Source organism: Arvicanthis niloticus, chromosome 16 (assembly GCF_011762505.2).
Source record: "Arvicanthis niloticus isolate mArvNil1 chromosome 16, mArvNil1.pat.X, whole genome shotgun sequence".
Lineage (NCBI taxonomy): Eukaryota > Metazoa > Chordata > Mammalia > Rodentia > Muridae > Arvicanthis > Arvicanthis niloticus.
Window position 1 is genome coordinate 58,866,224 of NC_047673.1, and position 17,111 is coordinate 58,883,334.

Consider the following 17,111-nt stretch of genomic DNA (forward strand, 5'->3'; position numbering starts at 1 on the left):
GTTGCTCGAGTGGCTCCTGAGGGTGTCTATAATTAAACCGAGGGTCTGGCCACAGGTGTGAAGACACCTTGATGTCTGGGTCCACAGAAGATTGTCTCTATGGACTGGAAAGTTTTTAATTTGAGAGCTGGTTTGGAACTTGAGACCCACCTGCCTCCAGAGGGCTGGTCATAGAGCTGCTCCCATAGGCTTTGTTATTTATATTTAGTGGCCCCTAGCCTTTAAAAAAATTGTTATGAGTGTGTGACACTTAGAGTGTATGTGTGACACTGTGTGTGTGTGTGTGTGACTTTGTATAAGTGTCCCTGGAGGCCAGAAGAGCCTCTCCAGTCCCCTGCCAATGTGAGCAGCAGGGGGGCAGGCACAGGAATGGAATCTATGGACTCTCAAGAGCAACATGATCTTTTAATGGCTGAGCCTTCTCTCCAGCCGCGCACCAGTGAGCCGTCGGGTTGGTGTTCGACACAGGAGTGGACACTATCTGGTTATTTAGGAGCTGTCTAGGCTCCAGACCTGCACGCAGCATTAGACCTTTGCATAGACCTTTGCAAACGCAGCAATTCTAATCAATCAATCTGCAAAATGTGCTACGTCGGGACCTCACCCCCAACCTTAGTCAACAGGTGACTGGGGGTTCGGGGATGGAATCCAGAGCCTGGTGCACGCTGGGTAATCAGTTTGCCATTTATGTACCAAGCCTGAGATTTTCCTGTTTAATATCTGGATTTTTTTTTTTTTTTTTTTTTGAGACAGGGTTTCTCTGTGTAGCCCTGGCTGTCCTGGAACTCACTCTGTAGACCAGGCTGGCTTCAAACTCACAGACTATAAACACTTATTGGACTCGTACACGATGAGGCAAAATCTCTACTATCTGGCTAAAGGCAATGTGGTGATAAAAGCGCCAATTATTATTTTATTTTTCTTTCATGTGTATTGGTGTTTTGCTTGTATGTATGTCTATGTGAGGGTGTCAGATTCTCCTGGAACTGAAGTTACAGTGAAGAACCAGGGTGACTTCATCTTGGGCTTGAAAACCATTTTAGAGTAGAGACAAACTAAGTTCATTCCCGTTTATGATTACATTTGTTTTCCAAGGACTGGGCTAGGCCTCACTTATAACTGTAGCTACAGATGGCTCTGTGCTGCTTGTCCCAGGAATGGCAACCATGTTTTAGCTTGGCTTCAGTTCCTAGGCCACTGTGACAATCTTGTTACTAGTACCTTGCAACCATGTTTTTGTTTCAGGAGCCCATAGGACTAACTTCTTACCCTTATGTTCGCTCATGCTCCCCACTTATTTTACCTGCCAAATTCCCCATTTGGAAACCCCTTACTCCTGGGCTATAAAACCCTTGTCTTTCTTACATTCAAGTCTGTCTTCTCGAACCCTGCCTTAGGAGGAGGCAGCCTGTGTTCATGAATAAAAATGCTTGCTTTAATTAATGTGGTCACCTTTAATTGGGTCGTGGTCTTTTCCCTCCAATGTTTGGGACTAATAACAGTTGTGAGTTGCCATGTAGGTGCTGGGAATTGAACCAGAGTCCTCTGGAAGAGCAGCCAGTGCTCCTACCAGCTGAGCCCCCCACCCCCCAACAGCTAATTAAACCAGGTTGGTGTCCAGGCCAGTGATCCCGGCCCTCGGAGGCTGAGGCAGGAGATAGTGAGTTCCAGAGACCTACAGTTTCTCAGAGTTTTGCCCTCTGCCATGAGATAGTTCAATGCATAAATATGTAATGTCTATTTGGAAGCCCAAGGAAAGCAGACCAGGCCTAGTGTTACCAGGATCCCGAATGTGGCTGCCAGAGAGCTGGTCACCATCGCTCTCTGCTGCTATCGCGTGTCCACATTTGGAACTACAGCTCATGGCTGTTTTGAGAGGCGGGAAACCCAGGACCCACCGGGGGTCAGGAGAGAATGGGTTCTGAGTTCTCTTCGCGAAATGAGAGTCTGTGAGAGGAGCGTGCATTACCAGCGCACCCCAAATGAGGACCCGGTGTTTGGTCCCTATGTGCATCCTCAGGCAGGTTGCTTTGTCACTCTGAAACTATCCTCTGCAGATGTACCAATACCGGGTGGGAGGACTCAGCAAGAGATGAATTCAGCCCTGTGCCTGGCGCTGAGCTGATGATCCGAGGTCGGGTGGAATGGGACGACGGGGCTCGGTCTTGCGGGGGAACAGCACGTATCAGAAAATCCTGTCTCAGGATCGGTGCGGTTCTCAAGTTCTCAAGCAGCGGTAGCAGTCTACGGGCTGGGCTGAGCCTCCCGGCGGCCGACAAGGCGCCAGGGTGTGGTCCAGTGAGTGCGGACGTCTCTCCCTCCTGTGTGGCTCCGAGAGGGCAGAGGCTGCGTTGGCACCGCAGTACAGAGCAAGCAGCATCCAAACTCGGGCTTTTGTCCCCAGTAACTCTATTTTGGGACCTCCGTATCCCGGGAGCATGAGGCACAGGTCGTCTTCAGGACTCCTTCCTCACTCCATCCAGGTCCACGTCCCCGGGCTCGCCGCGTGCACCAGCTGCGGCTGCTCCCTTCCCGGTGTTGTTTGGGTTTTAATTTTTGTGTTGCACTTAGAAAATTACCCATAATTACAGCTGCGAAGAGGAAACAGTCTCCGAGTACAGCCGTGCTCCAGCTGTGCAAAGCACAGCTGGGGCGGGGCTGTGTCCGGGTGGGAGCGGGAAGGGCTGCGTGTTGCAGCGTCTCCAGCGGTTCGCGGTTCCCCGCGGGGTGGCCCGGGTGTCAAGAGCACCTGTTGTCAATAATAGTGACAAACGAGGCGTTTGGGGAAATCTAGAGAAGGCATCAAAGGCATGGGGGACAGGGTAGAGGGGAAGGGTGAGAAAGGAGGGAGGAAGTAGAGAAGGGAGAAGAGATGAAGGAAATAAGGGGAAGGGAAGGGTTGGAGGAGGAAGGGGAGGAGGTTGAAGAGGGGGAGGCAGCCCTGCAGTCTCGGGGCCAGCCACAAGGGGGCACGACGGAACCGGCTCCTCTAGTAGATGGGGTTATCATGGAGCAAGCAGGATCTTCTAGGGAAAAAGTAAGTTTAATCCTTCTGGGTTCTTTTTTCTATGCACCAGGAACGGAGGTCTTTGCGTGCTTTAGGAAGCAGGGGTCCACTTTGCAGAGCCTGGCCCGCTTAGGGAAACAGGCAATCTGGTCTCTACTGCACCTAGAGAAAGGGGAGCAGGTGAGGGGCCCTCAAATGCCTTCCATCCTCGTTAGTCCGAGTCTGTGGCCGGATCACTTTATTTGACGTATACTTACTGTGTCTGTGTTTATGCACACGTACCATTGTGCGTGTGGAAGTCACAAGAGTAGTCAACAGTTCCCACCCACCATGAGGGTCCCGCGGGTTGAACCCAGGTCATAAAGCTTGGTGGTAAGCGCCTTCACGTGCTGAGCCATCTCGCAGGCCCAAGGGAACAGTTTTCTGGGCCCATCACCAGCCACTCATGGTAGCTCTTGAAATAAATCTCTCCCACTCGCGTGCTGCTGTCTCCAGTACCTTAACTGTGCGTGTGCCCCGGGGCCTTTACACTGGCTGTGACTGGTTTGGCCGCTTGCTCACTCCTTCCACGTCCTTCAGTGCCAGCCATCTCTCTTCCTCTCCCTCACGTGGGCGGGCCCCTGTCTATGCCCAAACTGGGTGTGTGTGTCCTGCGAGCTCAACTCCCCCGACTTTCCTAGCTGTGTTTGGGAGCGCCTCGGTTGCCATGACGACGGTGCAGTTGCTCCCGCCCGCTGAGCCTCCCCCAAGCAGCTTTCAAGGGCTGCGGGCGCCCCCGCCTCGTTCTTTCCTCCTCCCTGCGTCTGCCTCCACCCTCCTCCGGGACTCCCGCCTCCTTCGCCGCCGGTCCTCCCTCCCTCTGTCCGGCTCCTGTCGCCTGCTTTCCCCAGCGGACTCTTTTCTCCAGGAGTCGTAGCAAAGTGTCCCCACTGGGACCCCAGGGCCTGGTAGACAGGAGGCGCTCAATAATTAGTTCCGGGGGGGGTGGGTGAAGACATTAAATAAAAAATTTGTGGCTGAGAGAGGGGAAACCGTGCGTCCTGGGCATCTTCAGACCTTGGGGACACAATTGAGGATGGAAGGAACCTTGGTGCTGCGTGCTGTGCCTCCCTGCTGGCTACACCCGCACCCTCTCTGTGTCTCGCTGAGAGCAAAGCCTGCAAAGACGTGCTGTGTTCGGTGGCCTAGGCGCCCCGACGGCCTTCCATGCACCCAGCAGTCGCCAGCCCCGCGGCGGGGAGAGGAAGCTGGGGGAGGGGGCGGCGGGCCAAGCAGGAAATGGGAAAGGCCGGCGTCCGCCCAGCAGGGCCCGGGGGAGGAGGCGGGGCGCGCCCCGCCAGCCTTTCCTGAGCGCCTGGAACCTCCGCGGCTCTGCTTCCCGCCTGCCGACTAGGGTGGGGGCGGGGAGGCCCAGGCTAGGGGATGTGTCTGCACCCGGGACACCACGCGGGGCTTAGGGCCACGGTGACCTGCAGGCTGTCACGCTCACACACTCCCACAGGAGAACCTGAGACCGTGACCGCGCCACCGGGGCTGACGACCCACCTAGGCGCAATCTCCAGCAAGTAACCCCTAAAACAGTCGTGCCCAACCGGGGACACTTGCAGCGATAGCGACCGTTAGCCTGGATGCCTCCCGGCGCCCATGCGCCACCACTCCTGCTCTCGCGGGGCCCGCGTGTTATACACGTGCGTGGGAGATGAAGCATGCTCTCATCCCAGCGTGCACCCAGAGGTGGAGGCAGGAGGACCACCTGTTCAAGGAGAGCCTAGTAAAGTGGAGAGCTGGAGGTCAGCCTGGGCTACAGGAGGCATTATTTTGTTTCGCTCTGACTTTTGAGAGAGGGTCTTTGTATCTTCTGCTGTCCTGAAACTCGCTCTGTAGACCAGGCTGGCCTCGAACTCACAGAGATCCTCCTGCCTTTGCTTGCTGTGTGAAGAGACACTGTTTCAGAAAAACAAAGAAAACGTGCTTGGTCTGGGGTTCTGTCTTTCCAGAGCTGGCAATGCATAAAGAAACTGGGCTCCGCACACAGCACATAAGCCAGGCTAAGTGGCACACGCCTGTCATGCAAAAGCCAGGGAGGCCGAGGCAGGAGGATTAGAATTTCAAGGTCATCTTCTGTTTAATGTGTTCGAGACTAGCCTGGCCTGCATCAAACCCTCTCAAAGGGAACGAAAAAGATTGGGCCCCTCACAGCCGGTAGCGCTGTGTTGGCTCCCAGTGCGTGTCCTGGGAACAGAATGTCATGAGCGCAGGTCTTGTGAGCCCAAGAGACTAGAGCAGATCCTGAGTCGTAACGGAGATACACACAACCCCCCATATCTGTACAGCTGAGAGTCTCGCTCCGCAGCCGAGGTAGGCCTGGAACTCGCGGTCATCCTCCAGCCTCAGCTTCCCAATTGCAGGGACAGTAACTGCTGGAGCGCGTCCCGAGCTTGAGTGTCTCTGGGGGAGGTACTGTAGCCTGTGCTTATCGGTGCGCAGCCTATTGGTGGGCAGTGTCGCCCCCGCGGGCTCTGCGCGTGCGCGCTCCCAGCACGGGGCCCACCCGCGCTCCCGCCGTTGCCGCTTTAAGAGCGGCGGGAGCGCGCGGTGGCGGTGGCGCGCTTCCCGGAACAGCCCGCGGAGGGCAGCGCGGCGAGAACCCACCCGCGGCCGCAGCTCCCGCGCGGACATGGCCGCGGGGATCGGGGCGCGGGCAGCGATGGCCACGCGCGCCTGACAGGTGCGGAGCATGTACGGCAAGGCGAGCAAGGGCTGCGCGCCCTCCGACGGCCAGGCGCGCGAGAAGTGAGTGCGCGGTGCGGGGGCCACGCGGGACCGGGGGCCGTGGGGTCACGCGAGACCAGAAGGGTGCGGGATTCTAGGGGGACACAGGAGATATGAAGAGCTCGTGGAGTTACTGGAGGTCAAAATGTTGCGGGATTTCAGGGGTACACACGAGATCAAGGGGCTCATGGGGTCACGCGAGACCAGAAGGGTGTGTGATTGTGGGCATGCGAGACCTGAGGGTCCTCTGGGGTCACGGAATACACAAAGGACAGGATATATTGGGGTACTCGAGTTCTAGGGGCTTGGAGTCACGTGAGATAGAGGGCATGAGGTTGCGAGAGATCCAAGGGGACTTGGGGTCTCAGGATACCTGAGGGGACAGAAAATCAAGGGGTCAAACAAGAGCCAAGGGGTTGCTGGGGTCACGTGGCAGTTCGTCGGGTGCGGGATCAGGGGCTCACTCTAAGGAGTCGGTGCTGTATCAGAGAGCAGAAGGAGTTAGGACTCCGGTCACAGGATGCCCGGGGCAGGCACAGCATCTGAGGGTTACAAGGCCTTGGGAGTTCTGGGGTCACGCAGACCTGACAGGTGTGAGCTTTCGGGGTGGACTGTGAGACCGTTGGGGCTCGTGGAGAGCTACAGATCTTAGGGCCGCAGAGTCCCATGTATATAAGCTAGAGATTGGAAACAGGACACGTGGGTTCATTGTGGCTGCAAATTTGAGGAGATTGGGTCGGACGCTAATGTCATGGGTGGCGTTGGGGTCCTGGAGGTCGTGAGGTTTGCGTGGACATGTGTGACCCAAGCTGGATTCCACTGTCGCTTGTGGGCAAAGGTGAAGGTGCAAAGCCTGCAGGAGAGGGTCAGACTACTGGACTTGTGCTTGACCATGGCGGTCCCGGGCCACCACCCGGAATTCCCTGGTGAACCAGAATGGTTCCGGCTCTCACGGCCCTACGTTGAAGGTACCAGGTGAACAGGCTGTGCCCTAGCTTCCGGTCAGCACACACCTGGGCTGGCCTTCCTTTCCCGGGTGCCCATATGGAGAAGTGGGGTGGAGAGGGGAGCCCAGCACTCACTTTGAGATGTGAGAGTGCAGAGGCCAGGGTTGTAGGAAGGCCTGAGGGGACAGCTTGTCTAGTGGCTGAGCCACCCAGTGCAGCCCTGGCACAGAGAAGCCTGGGTCACTGAGCCGCCATGCAAGGCTGGCCCCTGAGGGCCTGCAGTTAGGACTTGTGGTCAGTAAACTCAGTGACCCTTCCTGGCATCGGGCTGCTGCTCATGTGGGAAGTGGGGGGCTGACTGGTTCCCTGACACCTGGTGAGTCCCCAGCCTGGGGAATGGTTCACTCAGTCAGCAGTCCTGTGCTAAGTTGGGGTTGGTGTGGGTATGATGACTGTGTGAGAGGAAGCTCACATCCAGGAAGTAGGGATCTAGTCATGCCACACACATTAGTGGAGCCATGGAGAACCTCAAGGTAGACTGTGAGGGAGCAGAGGGGAGTGCGAAGGGGTGGGGGTGGGGTGGGTGGTAGGCTCAGTATGTTCAAAGGTCCTGTGGTAGGAGCAGGTAGGGAGGCCGACTGGACTGTGGATTGGCAGAAATCCATGGATTGGGGCTGAGTGTGGACCACAGGAGGCTTATGATTTTAAAAAGGCATACAGGAGGCTGAGGCAGGAGGGTCTCCCATTCAGACCCAGCTACTTAGTAAGAGCTTGTCTGAGAAACAGTGTACCTGGTTGGCACAGCTCACAGATCTGGAAGGAGGCCAACCAGGCCTGGAACAGCTGAGGCCAAAGTCAGGGAGCTGGGGTGGGCTGGAGGCCTGAGTACATTGTTGGAGTGGGGTTGTCCCATCTTTCCCATGGTGTCATCCCCACAGAGAGGGTGTGGTAGGCTTACCTTTCTGGGGTTGGGGCTTTCAGCTCCAATGTCTCAGTTACTGCCTGGCCTAGCCTTGATTTTATCTTCTGAGAAGTGGGGTAAGGAGCAAGCCCTCCTGTATCCAGGCCTTACCTGCTTGTGGTCTTCACCTTCCTGGCCCACTTGTCCCCTGACCTCTGCCCCTTTGCAGGCCTGTGTGTCTAGGTCTGGGCCACCAGCACCAGGAATGGGCAGTGCCCGACCTGCTGGGTGCACACTTGGCAGTGGGGACCCTGTATTAGGGCGGTGAGGATGAGGCAGGGCCTGAGTGGCCCTTGTGTAAGTTGGGCCATATGAGCATTGGCCATGGGCATGTGCCCATCTGCTGCTGCCCAGTAGTTGAGGTGGCTTCTCTGAACAGCTTTCAGAATGGCACATGATAGCCTCCTTCCCCTGGACATTGGTATCCCACACCTAGGGAGGAAGGACCATGGGAGACAGGGTTACTAGAAGACTGGGATAGGCCCTGGTGATAGGTTAGATGGTGGCTGGAGTGTGGTTGTTGGCTGCCAGCAGCCTGTCTGAGGGGTGCTGGCAGGGGTGGCCTTTACAATAATTTCTCCATAATTATGGTGGCAGTGGCAGTGATGTCATGAGCTGCAGGAGCCAGCTAACAAGCTGTCTGTGCTGCACAGTCCTAGCCTGTACTCCAAGTCACTGGCCCCTCGCAGCAGGAAGGGTACTGAGCGTCCCTGGCTTCCCATCGTCCCTCCCCCTCCGCGTGCTTTCTGCTACAGGGGAGCTGGGGCTCTGAGGGGCTGGGCCGACCCAGGACAGTGAGTCAGTGGGTGGGGTCTCAGATCTTTGTCTCAGCTTCCCTTCCCCCATAACCCCAGTGCTCTCAGAAGACAATAGGATGAGTAGGGTCTGGGCAGAGCTGGGTATGGCAGGACCACGTTAGACACTGGAGTCAGGGGAGGCATAGCCTAGGCAAAGGCCCTGGGGTAGGACGCAGGAGGAAGCCAAGGGAGGAGTGTGAGTTCAGACATCACAGGGCCTGGAGCAAGCTGCTGCTGGAAGGTGTTGCAGATCTGAGATTTGAGAGAGAGGAGACAGTTGGGCATGCTTGAGACCTGGCCTTGCTGTCTCCCTCTGGTCTCCCTCTTGACCTCTCCTGTGGCTGGGTCCATGGCGGTCTCCCCAGGGCTCCACCCTGTGTTGGAGTGTTGTTGGGAGCCTGCTCATCCTGTGACACCCAACCCCTCAGTTTCCTTTGGATGTGTGGGAGCTGCCAGGGAGCAGGTGGCTGAGAGGCCCACGGACGAAAATGCTGGGAGGAGGGGCTGGGGAAGTCTGGAGGCTCTGGGGCTCTGGCCTCTGACCACAGTGCCTTCCTGACTGTCAGAAGGGGGACAGGGCTGGGATGCCACCCTGGCCACGCTGCCATCCTGCACTGGTGGCTTGGCACGTGCTGACTGCTTGGTGCAAGTCGGGATCTGGGGATGAAGGATGGTCACCGTGGGGTGACATGGTGGCACTGGGATGCCTATCCAGTAGCTGTCATGGCTCACATGGTACAAGTTGCAAGCATAGCCCTCATCTTGGGCCAGTCCACTCCCATCCTGTGTGCTAGCTCAGTCCTGGGACTGCTCTGTCCTTGATGTGTCTCTTTGAGAACATGTACCCTGGGAGGATGCCGGTATGCCATTGCACAGGGACAGACCATGATGGATGGGTGGACGGAGGGATGGATGGAGGAATAAAGGAATAATATCAAGAGCACACAAGGTACCTGCATTCATTCCCACCTCTGTCCTGGGACAGAAAGGCCAGGACCACGAGACTGGGAGGCATGCTGGGATGTGAAGGAGGCGAGGCGAAGCCAGAGGGAGAGCCAGACTTGAGTCAAAGGCAGGTTATTTTAGAGTGAAGCCCTCAGCCAGGAGGGTGGGGCAGGGACAGTTGGGGTAGGCCCCTGGAGCCCCGAAGGTCTGCTTCTCTAGCTTCTAGCATGTTTCTTTATCCTCATGTCCCTGTGGGGACTGGTGGGGGAGTGGGGCCGCCCAGAGGACATACATGTGAATTAGAGAGACCAGTGTCCAGTGAATGGGTGACCTGCTGGGGATGGGTAGCTGCTGGGGAAAGTGGCTGGCTGGGTAGGATGGCCTAACGCACCATGTTAGCCCATGGAGCAGGGCTTCCCTGAAGGCTGTAGGTTCTGGCAAGACATTGATATTAGGGCAGTGGCCCCATGGTGGGTATGTGGTACTGCAAGCCCCGCCTGCTGTCTCCCCACTCTCCAGAGGCACCATTACTTGCCAAGGGCCCGTCTCAGCTTGGGAGAAGATCCTGGAGTCCAAAACGACAGCTCTGTTCTGCTCAGCTATCTCTGAGATAACTCTCAGATTAAAGCCCAGTCTTTTATTTTGCATGAGCGACTTTTTTTTTTTTTTTTTTTTTGGTTTTTCGAGACAGGGTTTCTCTGTGTAGCCCTGGCTGTCCTGGAACTCACTCTGTAGACCAGGCTGGCCTCAAACTCAGAAATCCGCCTGCCTCTGCCTCCCAAGTGTTGGGATTAAAGGCGTGTGCCACCATCGCCCGGCTTCATGAGCCACTTCTTTAGGAACTGCATATCAATTCAGTTATTTACCCCAGGATCCCTTTTGATTATCCCACAAATAGTCCTTTTATGACCTTAGCCCCTTGACTCTAAAGCCAGAGCCACATGGCCAGAGCTGCCGTGCTCTGCTGCTTGCAGGAGCTGGAACATGGCCCCTTGTTCTATTTCACCATCACCAGCTTTCTGTTTTCCAAGTCCCTCACTGCCTAAGCTTGGCTGTCCTGAAATTTGCTCTGGAGATTGACCTTGAACTCAGAGGTCTGTATGGCTCTGTGTCCTGAATTCTGGGATTAAAGGCATATACCACCATGCCTGGACCTAAGCTTTTCTTCACATAAAACTTGCTCAGTCCCAGGCTGGCTTTGAACTCATGAACTCAAAATACTTGCCTTTGTCTCCTGGGATTAAAGGTGTGTACCATCCTGCCTGGGCCTAAGCTTTCAATGGCCACTATTCCTCAAGATCCAGATCAAAAAGCCTGTGTTTTCTGGCATCAAGATCTGGATCACAAGTGTGCCTTCCATTTCTGATTACTAGATCCTGGGCTCCACCAACCTTGTAGTTCATTCCAGATTAAAAGTCCAAATTGGTTCAACTGCAGACACAAACAATAAGCTTAGCTGGGTAGGATCTTGCCCTGAGATCACTGCCCCCTAAATTTCTTTTATCTCCTCCCTTGATATCTTCCTGACTGAGCTGACTCAGTGCAGCTGCCTCCGTTCTTTCAGGTCCATGAAGCCTTCATACAATTCGAAATGCATCTTTTATTTTGCATAGCTGAGAAATCCTGTAAAGGACAGCTCTTACATTGATTTATACATTTGAACTCATGTTTTCAGAATTTTTTCCCACAGCCCAAGGGCTGTCCTGAAGGTCACAGTGATATCATTTTCCTGAGGAACACCAGACACATTCTAGCTTCCTGGAGTCCTGCTGTTTTTGATTATGGAGTAATCAATCTTGGCAGGGAGAACCATTCCCCACAGAAGGAACGTAAAGTAAAATATATACATTACGGTACAAACAAGCCTTAAATGCCTACAGTAACCACCAGCACTAGAGAAGACTCATGCCCTGCTGGCTCTGCTCCCTTCCCTGGCCATGTCAGACCTGGCAATTACTGTCTCTGTGGGTAGTCTACAGGAAGGAAAAGTCAGGGCTACCACTGGATACCAAGGAAGAAGATGGGGCCCTTGGGAGGACCTATAGTGGGGTATTGATGGATACATAGAAGCTGGCTGCCAATGATCAATCAATGAGTTGAAGAAGCTGTTTTCTGTGATTGGTGGAGCCAAGGGTCTAGTATGGGGCAGTGGATTAAGCTTTGGATTAGATGAAGGATTGTCTGGGGAGCCTGACCACAACCTCATGTTGGGCCAGGCTTCAGGTGCTCGTGTACAGCCTGAACCCATTTACCACCCTGCCTGCAGGCTCGCACTGTATGTATATGAGTACCTACTACATGTGGGGGCACAGAAGTCAGCGCAGACCTTCCTGTCTGAGGTGAGTCAGCATCTGTCCCCTGTACCAGGCTACCCCACACTGTCCTGTGTTGTCCAGCCTGTTGGTGGATCCCTCCCTGCCTGCCCCTCACTCTGCCTCTCTCTCATAGATCCGCTGGGAAAAGAACATCACATTGGGTGAGCCTCCTGGCTTCCTGCACTCCTGGTGGTGGTACGTGCCTGTGTGGGAGCAGAGGGAGGGTAGGAGGGACCGGTGGGGGCGTGTAGAATCATTGTTCCCTCTGCTGCCCACAGCGTCTTCTGGGACCTGTACTGCGCAGCGCCAGACCGCAGGGAGGCCTGTGAACACTCCAGTGAGGCCAAAGTCTTCCAGGACTATGTGAGTCTCCAAGTTCTGGAATCTGGACCCCTTCTTTTGTTTTTGTTTGTATGTTTTGGTTTTTTAAGATTTTTTTTTAATTTAGATATGTGAGTACACCGTCACTCTCTTCAGACACCAGAAGAGGGCATCAGAACCCATTACAAATGGTTGTGAGCCACCATGTGGTTGCTGGGAATTGAACTCAGGATTTCTGGAAGAGTAGTCAGTGCTCTTAACATCTGAGCCATCTCTCCAGCTTCTGTTTGTATGTTTTGAGACTGGGTCTGTGTGGTGTTGGCTGTCCCAGGACTCACTCTGTAGACCAGACTGGCCCTGAATTTACAGAGATCCTCCTATCTCTGCCTCCCAAGCTCTGGGATTAAATTTGTGTTCCACCACACACCTCTTCATTATTGTTTAAAATAATTTTTATTTTGTGTGTATGAGTGTTTTGCTTGCATGTCTGCCTGTGTACCACGTGCATGCCTGGGGCCTGTGAGGGTCAGAAGAAGGCTTCTGGGACTGGAGTTGGAGACAGTTGTGAGCTGCCACATGGGTGCTGGGAACCAAACCGAGTCCTGTGGAAGAGCAGCCAATTCTTTGAGCCACGGAGCCAGCTCTTCAGCCTTCTGAATTTTTCTGTTTTCTGTTTTGTTTGTTTGAGACTGTGTGTGTGTGTGTGTGTGTGTGTGTGTGTGTGTGTCTCACTAACTAGTCCTGGTTAGCCTGGAACTCCTATGTAAACCAAGCTGGCCTAGAACTCAGAGAGCTCTTTGCCTCTATTTCTGGAGTATGGCGTGTGGAGTTAAAGACGTGGCCACTTTCTGGCCTCAGTTTCCCTTTGGCACAGTGGGCTCCAGGCAGCCACTAGTCTTTACTTGGACCCCCGCAGTCCCTAGGCACCGGTTGCCATGGCAGCATGGGCGTCGGGAGGGCGGGGCCAGAGCAAGCTGGTCCTAGGCGCCCCACGGCTCGCCCCGACCTTGGCGTCTCCTGGAAACGCTAGCGGGCCTGGCCTGTCGTCATGGTAACGCGGGCGGGCGCCAGTGCCTCTGTGGAATGATTGACGGGGCGGGGGCGGGGAGAATTACTGCTCTGGCTGCCCTCCCGCAGTGCCAGGCTGTTCTGCACCCGAGGGGCCTGGCGCGTTAGGGATTGGGGACCGGACAAGCAGGCGTCGGGGGTGGGTAGGAGGACTTTGGCCATGACATCCCCTAAAACATCATAAATTACAGTGATTTTGGGGAGGTCCTTGCCAGTGCGTTTTCGTTGTGGGCTTCTGTCATTTATTCCCCGGAGCTAGACCTAGACCAGAGTCTCAACTAGAGTCTGTCTTGCACCAACCTCTGAGAGTGGGAGAAAGAGGTCACCAGGGACCTGGCTCTGAGCTGTAGAGGGCTGTTCCTCTTCCAGAGGTCAAGCCAGGAGCCCCCAGAGCCCTAAATATTCCTGTGCTAGCCAGCACAGTGCCAGGGACACATGTTTTCCACTTGGGAAGAAAGTGAGAGGAGGGATCCGCAGAAAGGGCTCTTTCCCCATATTGAGGTCAACCCTCAGCTCCTGTTTCCTGCTCTGTGGTAGCCAGAATAGGGGCAGGCAGTGGCCTGTAAGCACTGCCCCCCCACCCCCAAGCCTGTCAAGCCTGGCTCTGGACCTTCTAAGGAGGTTTGCGGGCTGGGACCCTATCCAGAGTACTGTTCTTCCCTCCTGGAGGCGTTGGTGGGCATCTACAGTGCAGGAGATCGAGGGAAGGGGCCCTTGGGGCAAGGACTGACTGCATAGATTTGGGGTGTGGGTCAACAGAGGGTGGCCACCCTGCCACCAGAACATAGCCCACTTGCCATGAGCTGGAGCCACAGAAGTCTGGTGGTATGGCTACTGCTGTCCCTCCTTCAGCCCCCCCCTTTCTCTGGTCCAGATTGACCACATGACAGCTGTTCCCTGCTGTGGCTCTTGTCCCACCCATGTCTCATTCTTGCAGAGTGCAGCAGCAGCTCCCAGCCCTGGGATGGGTACTATGGCCCCTAATGATGCAATGGCAGCAGGTCCTGTGGCACCAGGCTTCTTTCAGGTATGGGTGCCTGGGGCTTCCTTTGTCCCCAGTTGAGGTGGAGTATGCTGTAGGCTTGTCTTCAGTGGAATGGCTGTTACCACAGTGGGTGTGAGCATGTGTGCACTTTGTCACAGCCAGTGACAGGCATGGGTCTGTGCCCTAAGTATTAGTGATCCCTAATGCCACCCCCTGCCAACAGGCTGTGCCCCTGTTCCCCTCCCAGGTCGGGCTTCATAGCTTTTCCCACCCGCCCTCCTGGACAAGATGTGCAGCCCCAGTGGTGGACCCCACAGCCAGGTAGTGGGCTTCACCCAAGCTGGCACCATGACGTGCTCCCTTCTTTTGCAGCTGTGCCAGCTGGCTGTGGTCTGCAGGCTGGGTCTGCAGCAGGGGATAGTAAGAACAGGGTTTCTTTAGGGCAAGTATGAGATGAAGGTTACTGACCCCACCCACCTCTTCCAGCCTTTCATGTCACCTCGGTTCCCAGGGGGTGCCCGCCCAATCCTAAGGATGCCAGGCCAGGTGAGAGAGGGCCGGGGTGGGAGGAGCACTTGCTCCATGGGGATATCTCTCCCAACTCAGTACTGTGCCTGCCCCACAGCCTCCTGTGGGCCTCCCTGGCTCCCAGCCCCTCATCCCTGGTCCAATGGACCCCTCCCCACGGTCACAGGGTGAGTAACAGATACACCCCAGCTGCTGTCCCACAGGACTCCCTCTGGGGTGTGCTGCCATGCCTAGGAGTGCCCAGGCCTGAACCCTCTTCCCTGTGTCTCTGCCCAGGGCACCCCAGCCTGGGAGGCCCGATGCAGAGGGTGACCCCTCCGAGGGGAATGGCCAGTGTTGGGCCCCAGGTAAGGGGTGGCCCAGCCTATTGGGGGGGACAGCAAGGCCACAGCTGGGTTCTTTCTGATTAATCTTTTGCCTCAACAGGGCTATGGAGCTGGCATGCGGCCCCCACCCAATTCCCTTGCCACCAGCCAGGTCCTGCCATCCATGAACATGTAAGCTCCTAGGGTACCTTAAGACTTGTGATCACCCAGCTAGTCCCCTCTGCTGAGGCAGGTTTATGTGTTCAGGGACAGCCTGAACATTGTTTATTCCACCAAGTATTTGGAGGGGAAACTGAGGCCAAAAGAGCCACTTAGCTCTGGGGAATGACAAGTGCCAGGCCCAGAGAGCTTGGTTTGCTGCAGGGCCGCCATCTCTTTACAGGGGTCCAGGAGTGCGTGGCCCATGGGCCAGTCCCAGCGGTAACTCGGTGAGTGGCAGGCAGTGTGAGTTGGGGAAGAAGGGGCTGGAGCCAGCTGCCTGCCACTGACTGCTCACAGCTGTCCCTGCCTGTTCCTAGATCCCGTACTCTTCCTCATCTCCTGGCAGCTACTCGGTGAGTCCCTGCGGGTGCGTGGTGGGACCTGCAGGCTACAAGCCTAAGAAACATTGTCTCAGTTCTCATGCCTCCATGCAGGGACCCGCAGGAGGAGGCGGCGCCCCTGGAACACCCATCATGCCCAGCCCTGGTGGTAAGGAGCATGCCAGTTGGGGTGAGCCGGGGTCTCCATTCCACGCACCCACCCACGCAGCCCCTGCTGTTCCCCCCAGACTCCACCAACTCCAGCGAGAACATGTACACCATTATGAATCCTATCGGGCCGAGCGCTGGCAGGGCTAACGTGAGTGGGGGCCAGTACGCCTCACCTGATGGGGACCCCTGGGAGGGGGGCTGGCCCGAGCCCCACGCTACCCTGTGCCCGCAGTTCCCGCTCGGCCCCAGCCCGGAGGGCTCAATGGCCTCAATGAACACGATGGAGCCGCACCACGTGAACGGATCCCTGGGTGAGTGGCAGGGCGCCACCTACCGGTTTCATGCGGTGGGAGGGAAGCACTGTGACCCCCCCCAGCCGCCTGGACGACAGGCTATTAGGATACCCGGTTGCCGACGCATATGCCGGTTAGTGCCCTTATCTCCACACAAGGAGGAGGAGCGATTCTGAGAGACCCCTGTCCCCAAACTCGCGGGTGGCCCCTGGGCGTAGCCCGTGCACCCATCGCCCTCAGGTTACAGGAACGAAAGCCTCCGGGGTACCCCTTCCCTGTGCTCCGTGTGCAGCGCCTGAACCTAGTGTCTCCCCGCAGGCTCGGGTGATATGGACGGGCTGCCGAAGGTGAGGTCCTGCACACTGGGTGGGCGGGGGCAGATGGCCTGGGGCGGGGTGAAGACCCACGCGCTGACCAGCGCCGCCCCCAGAATTCCCCCGGCGCCGTGGGCGGCCTGAGCAACGCCCCGGGGACCCCGCGCGACGATGGCGAGATGGCGACTGCCGGGACCTTCCTGCACCCGTTCCCGAGCGAAAGCGTAAGCGCCTGCGTCGACTCCCCACCCGCGGCTGCGGCGGGCCGGAGGGGCCTGGCGGGCAGACCCCGGCGGGGCGGCCGCGGGGCCAGAGCAAGACCGTGACCGCGGCGGGCCAGGTGGGGGGGCGGCCGCGGCACCTTCCCCCTCCTTCCCTTCCTCCCCGGGTTCCCCTTGTCCCCGGGAGGGCGGGCCCCAGCCTCGGCCGGAGCTGAGCCGCGCTCCGCGCGCCGCCCTCTCTCCGCAGTACTCCCCCGGCATGACCATGAGCGTGTGATAGCCCCGGCCTGAGCCCAGGGTCCTGCTGGTGAGGTCTCAGGTCGCGGCAGCACCCCTGCCATCCGGACTCCTGGCTAGACCGGCCGGCAGGGCCCCCACGAAGGACTGTTCTCATTTTCTAAACACACACATATATATATACACACAAACACACACACACAAACTCAAAAGGACCTCAGAGAAGTGCAGGCCTTCGGACCTGTGTGCTGCCACAGGGTTGGGGGGTGGGGGCAGGGGTTCTGCCAATAAATGCCATTCAGTTTTGTGTTTGGTACTGCTGGTGTCTTTTACTTGACCCTTGGGCTCGTTTTTTCGTCTACAGCAAATTCCAGGTTAGCCT

General features: G+C 56.5%; 2 protein-coding genes and 1 long non-coding RNA gene across 10 annotated transcripts in view; 2 read left to right on the plus strand and 1 right to left on the minus strand.

Moving 5' to 3' along the window:
* Kxd1 (KxDL motif containing 1) overlaps positions 1–17,111 on the plus strand; it is a 168,087-nt gene that overhangs the window by 76,801 nt on the left and 74,175 nt on the right. The gene's annotated exons all lie outside the window — the stretch shown is intronic.
* Positions 1,414–3,706, minus strand: LOC143434715 (uncharacterized). Its single transcript, XR_013104435.1, has 2 exons — positions 3,506–3,706; positions 1,414–3,169 (listed from the first exon to the last, which is right to left on the minus strand). It is a non-coding gene; the product is annotated as an uncharacterized LOC143434715 (long non-coding RNA).
* Ssbp4 (single stranded DNA binding protein 4) lies at positions 2,973–17,045 on the plus strand. Of its 8 annotated transcripts, none has more exons than XM_034520601.2 (17): positions 5,607–5,800; positions 11,696–11,768; positions 11,878–11,939; positions 12,023–12,107; positions 14,071–14,160; positions 14,605–14,664; positions 14,744–14,813; positions 14,923–14,993; positions 15,073–15,143; positions 15,355–15,400; positions 15,491–15,526; positions 15,608–15,662; positions 15,742–15,812; positions 15,897–15,975; positions 16,276–16,304; positions 16,388–16,611; positions 16,740–16,890. In XM_034520601.2, exons 1-16 carry the CDS (start codon positions 5,745–5,747, stop codon positions 16,595–16,597), a joined length of 1,164 nt encoding a protein of 387 aa, XP_034376492.1. In that variant the 5' UTR covers positions 5,607–5,744; the 3' UTR covers positions 16,598–16,611; positions 16,740–16,890. The 8 variants fall into 8 exon arrangements, with proteins under 8 accessions (XP_034376490.1, XP_034376489.1, XP_076770410.1 ...); XM_034520602.2 differs by having other exon boundaries at positions 5,608–5,800; positions 16,388–16,495; positions 16,740–17,045; XM_034520599.2 differs by lacking the exon at positions 5,607–5,800 and adding an exon at positions 2,973–3,037 and having other exon boundaries at positions 15,742–15,975.

What these genes read in the sequence shown, in the direction of transcription:
- Ssbp4 (XM_034520598.2), top strand. Translation starts at nt 5,745, where the DNA reads ATGTACGGCAAGGCGAGCAAGGGCTGCGCGCCCTCCGACGGCCAGGCG. An exon ending in CCAAAGTCTTCCAGGACTAT is followed by an intron (nt 12,108 to 14,070) that starts GTGAGTCTCCAA and finishes TCATTCTTGCAG; the next exon opens with AGTGCAGCAGCAGCTCCCAG. An exon ending in ATATGGACGGGCTGCCGAAG is followed by an intron (nt 16,305 to 16,387) that starts GTGAGGTCCTGC and finishes CGCCGCCCCCAG; the next exon opens with AATTCCCCCGGCGCCGTGGG.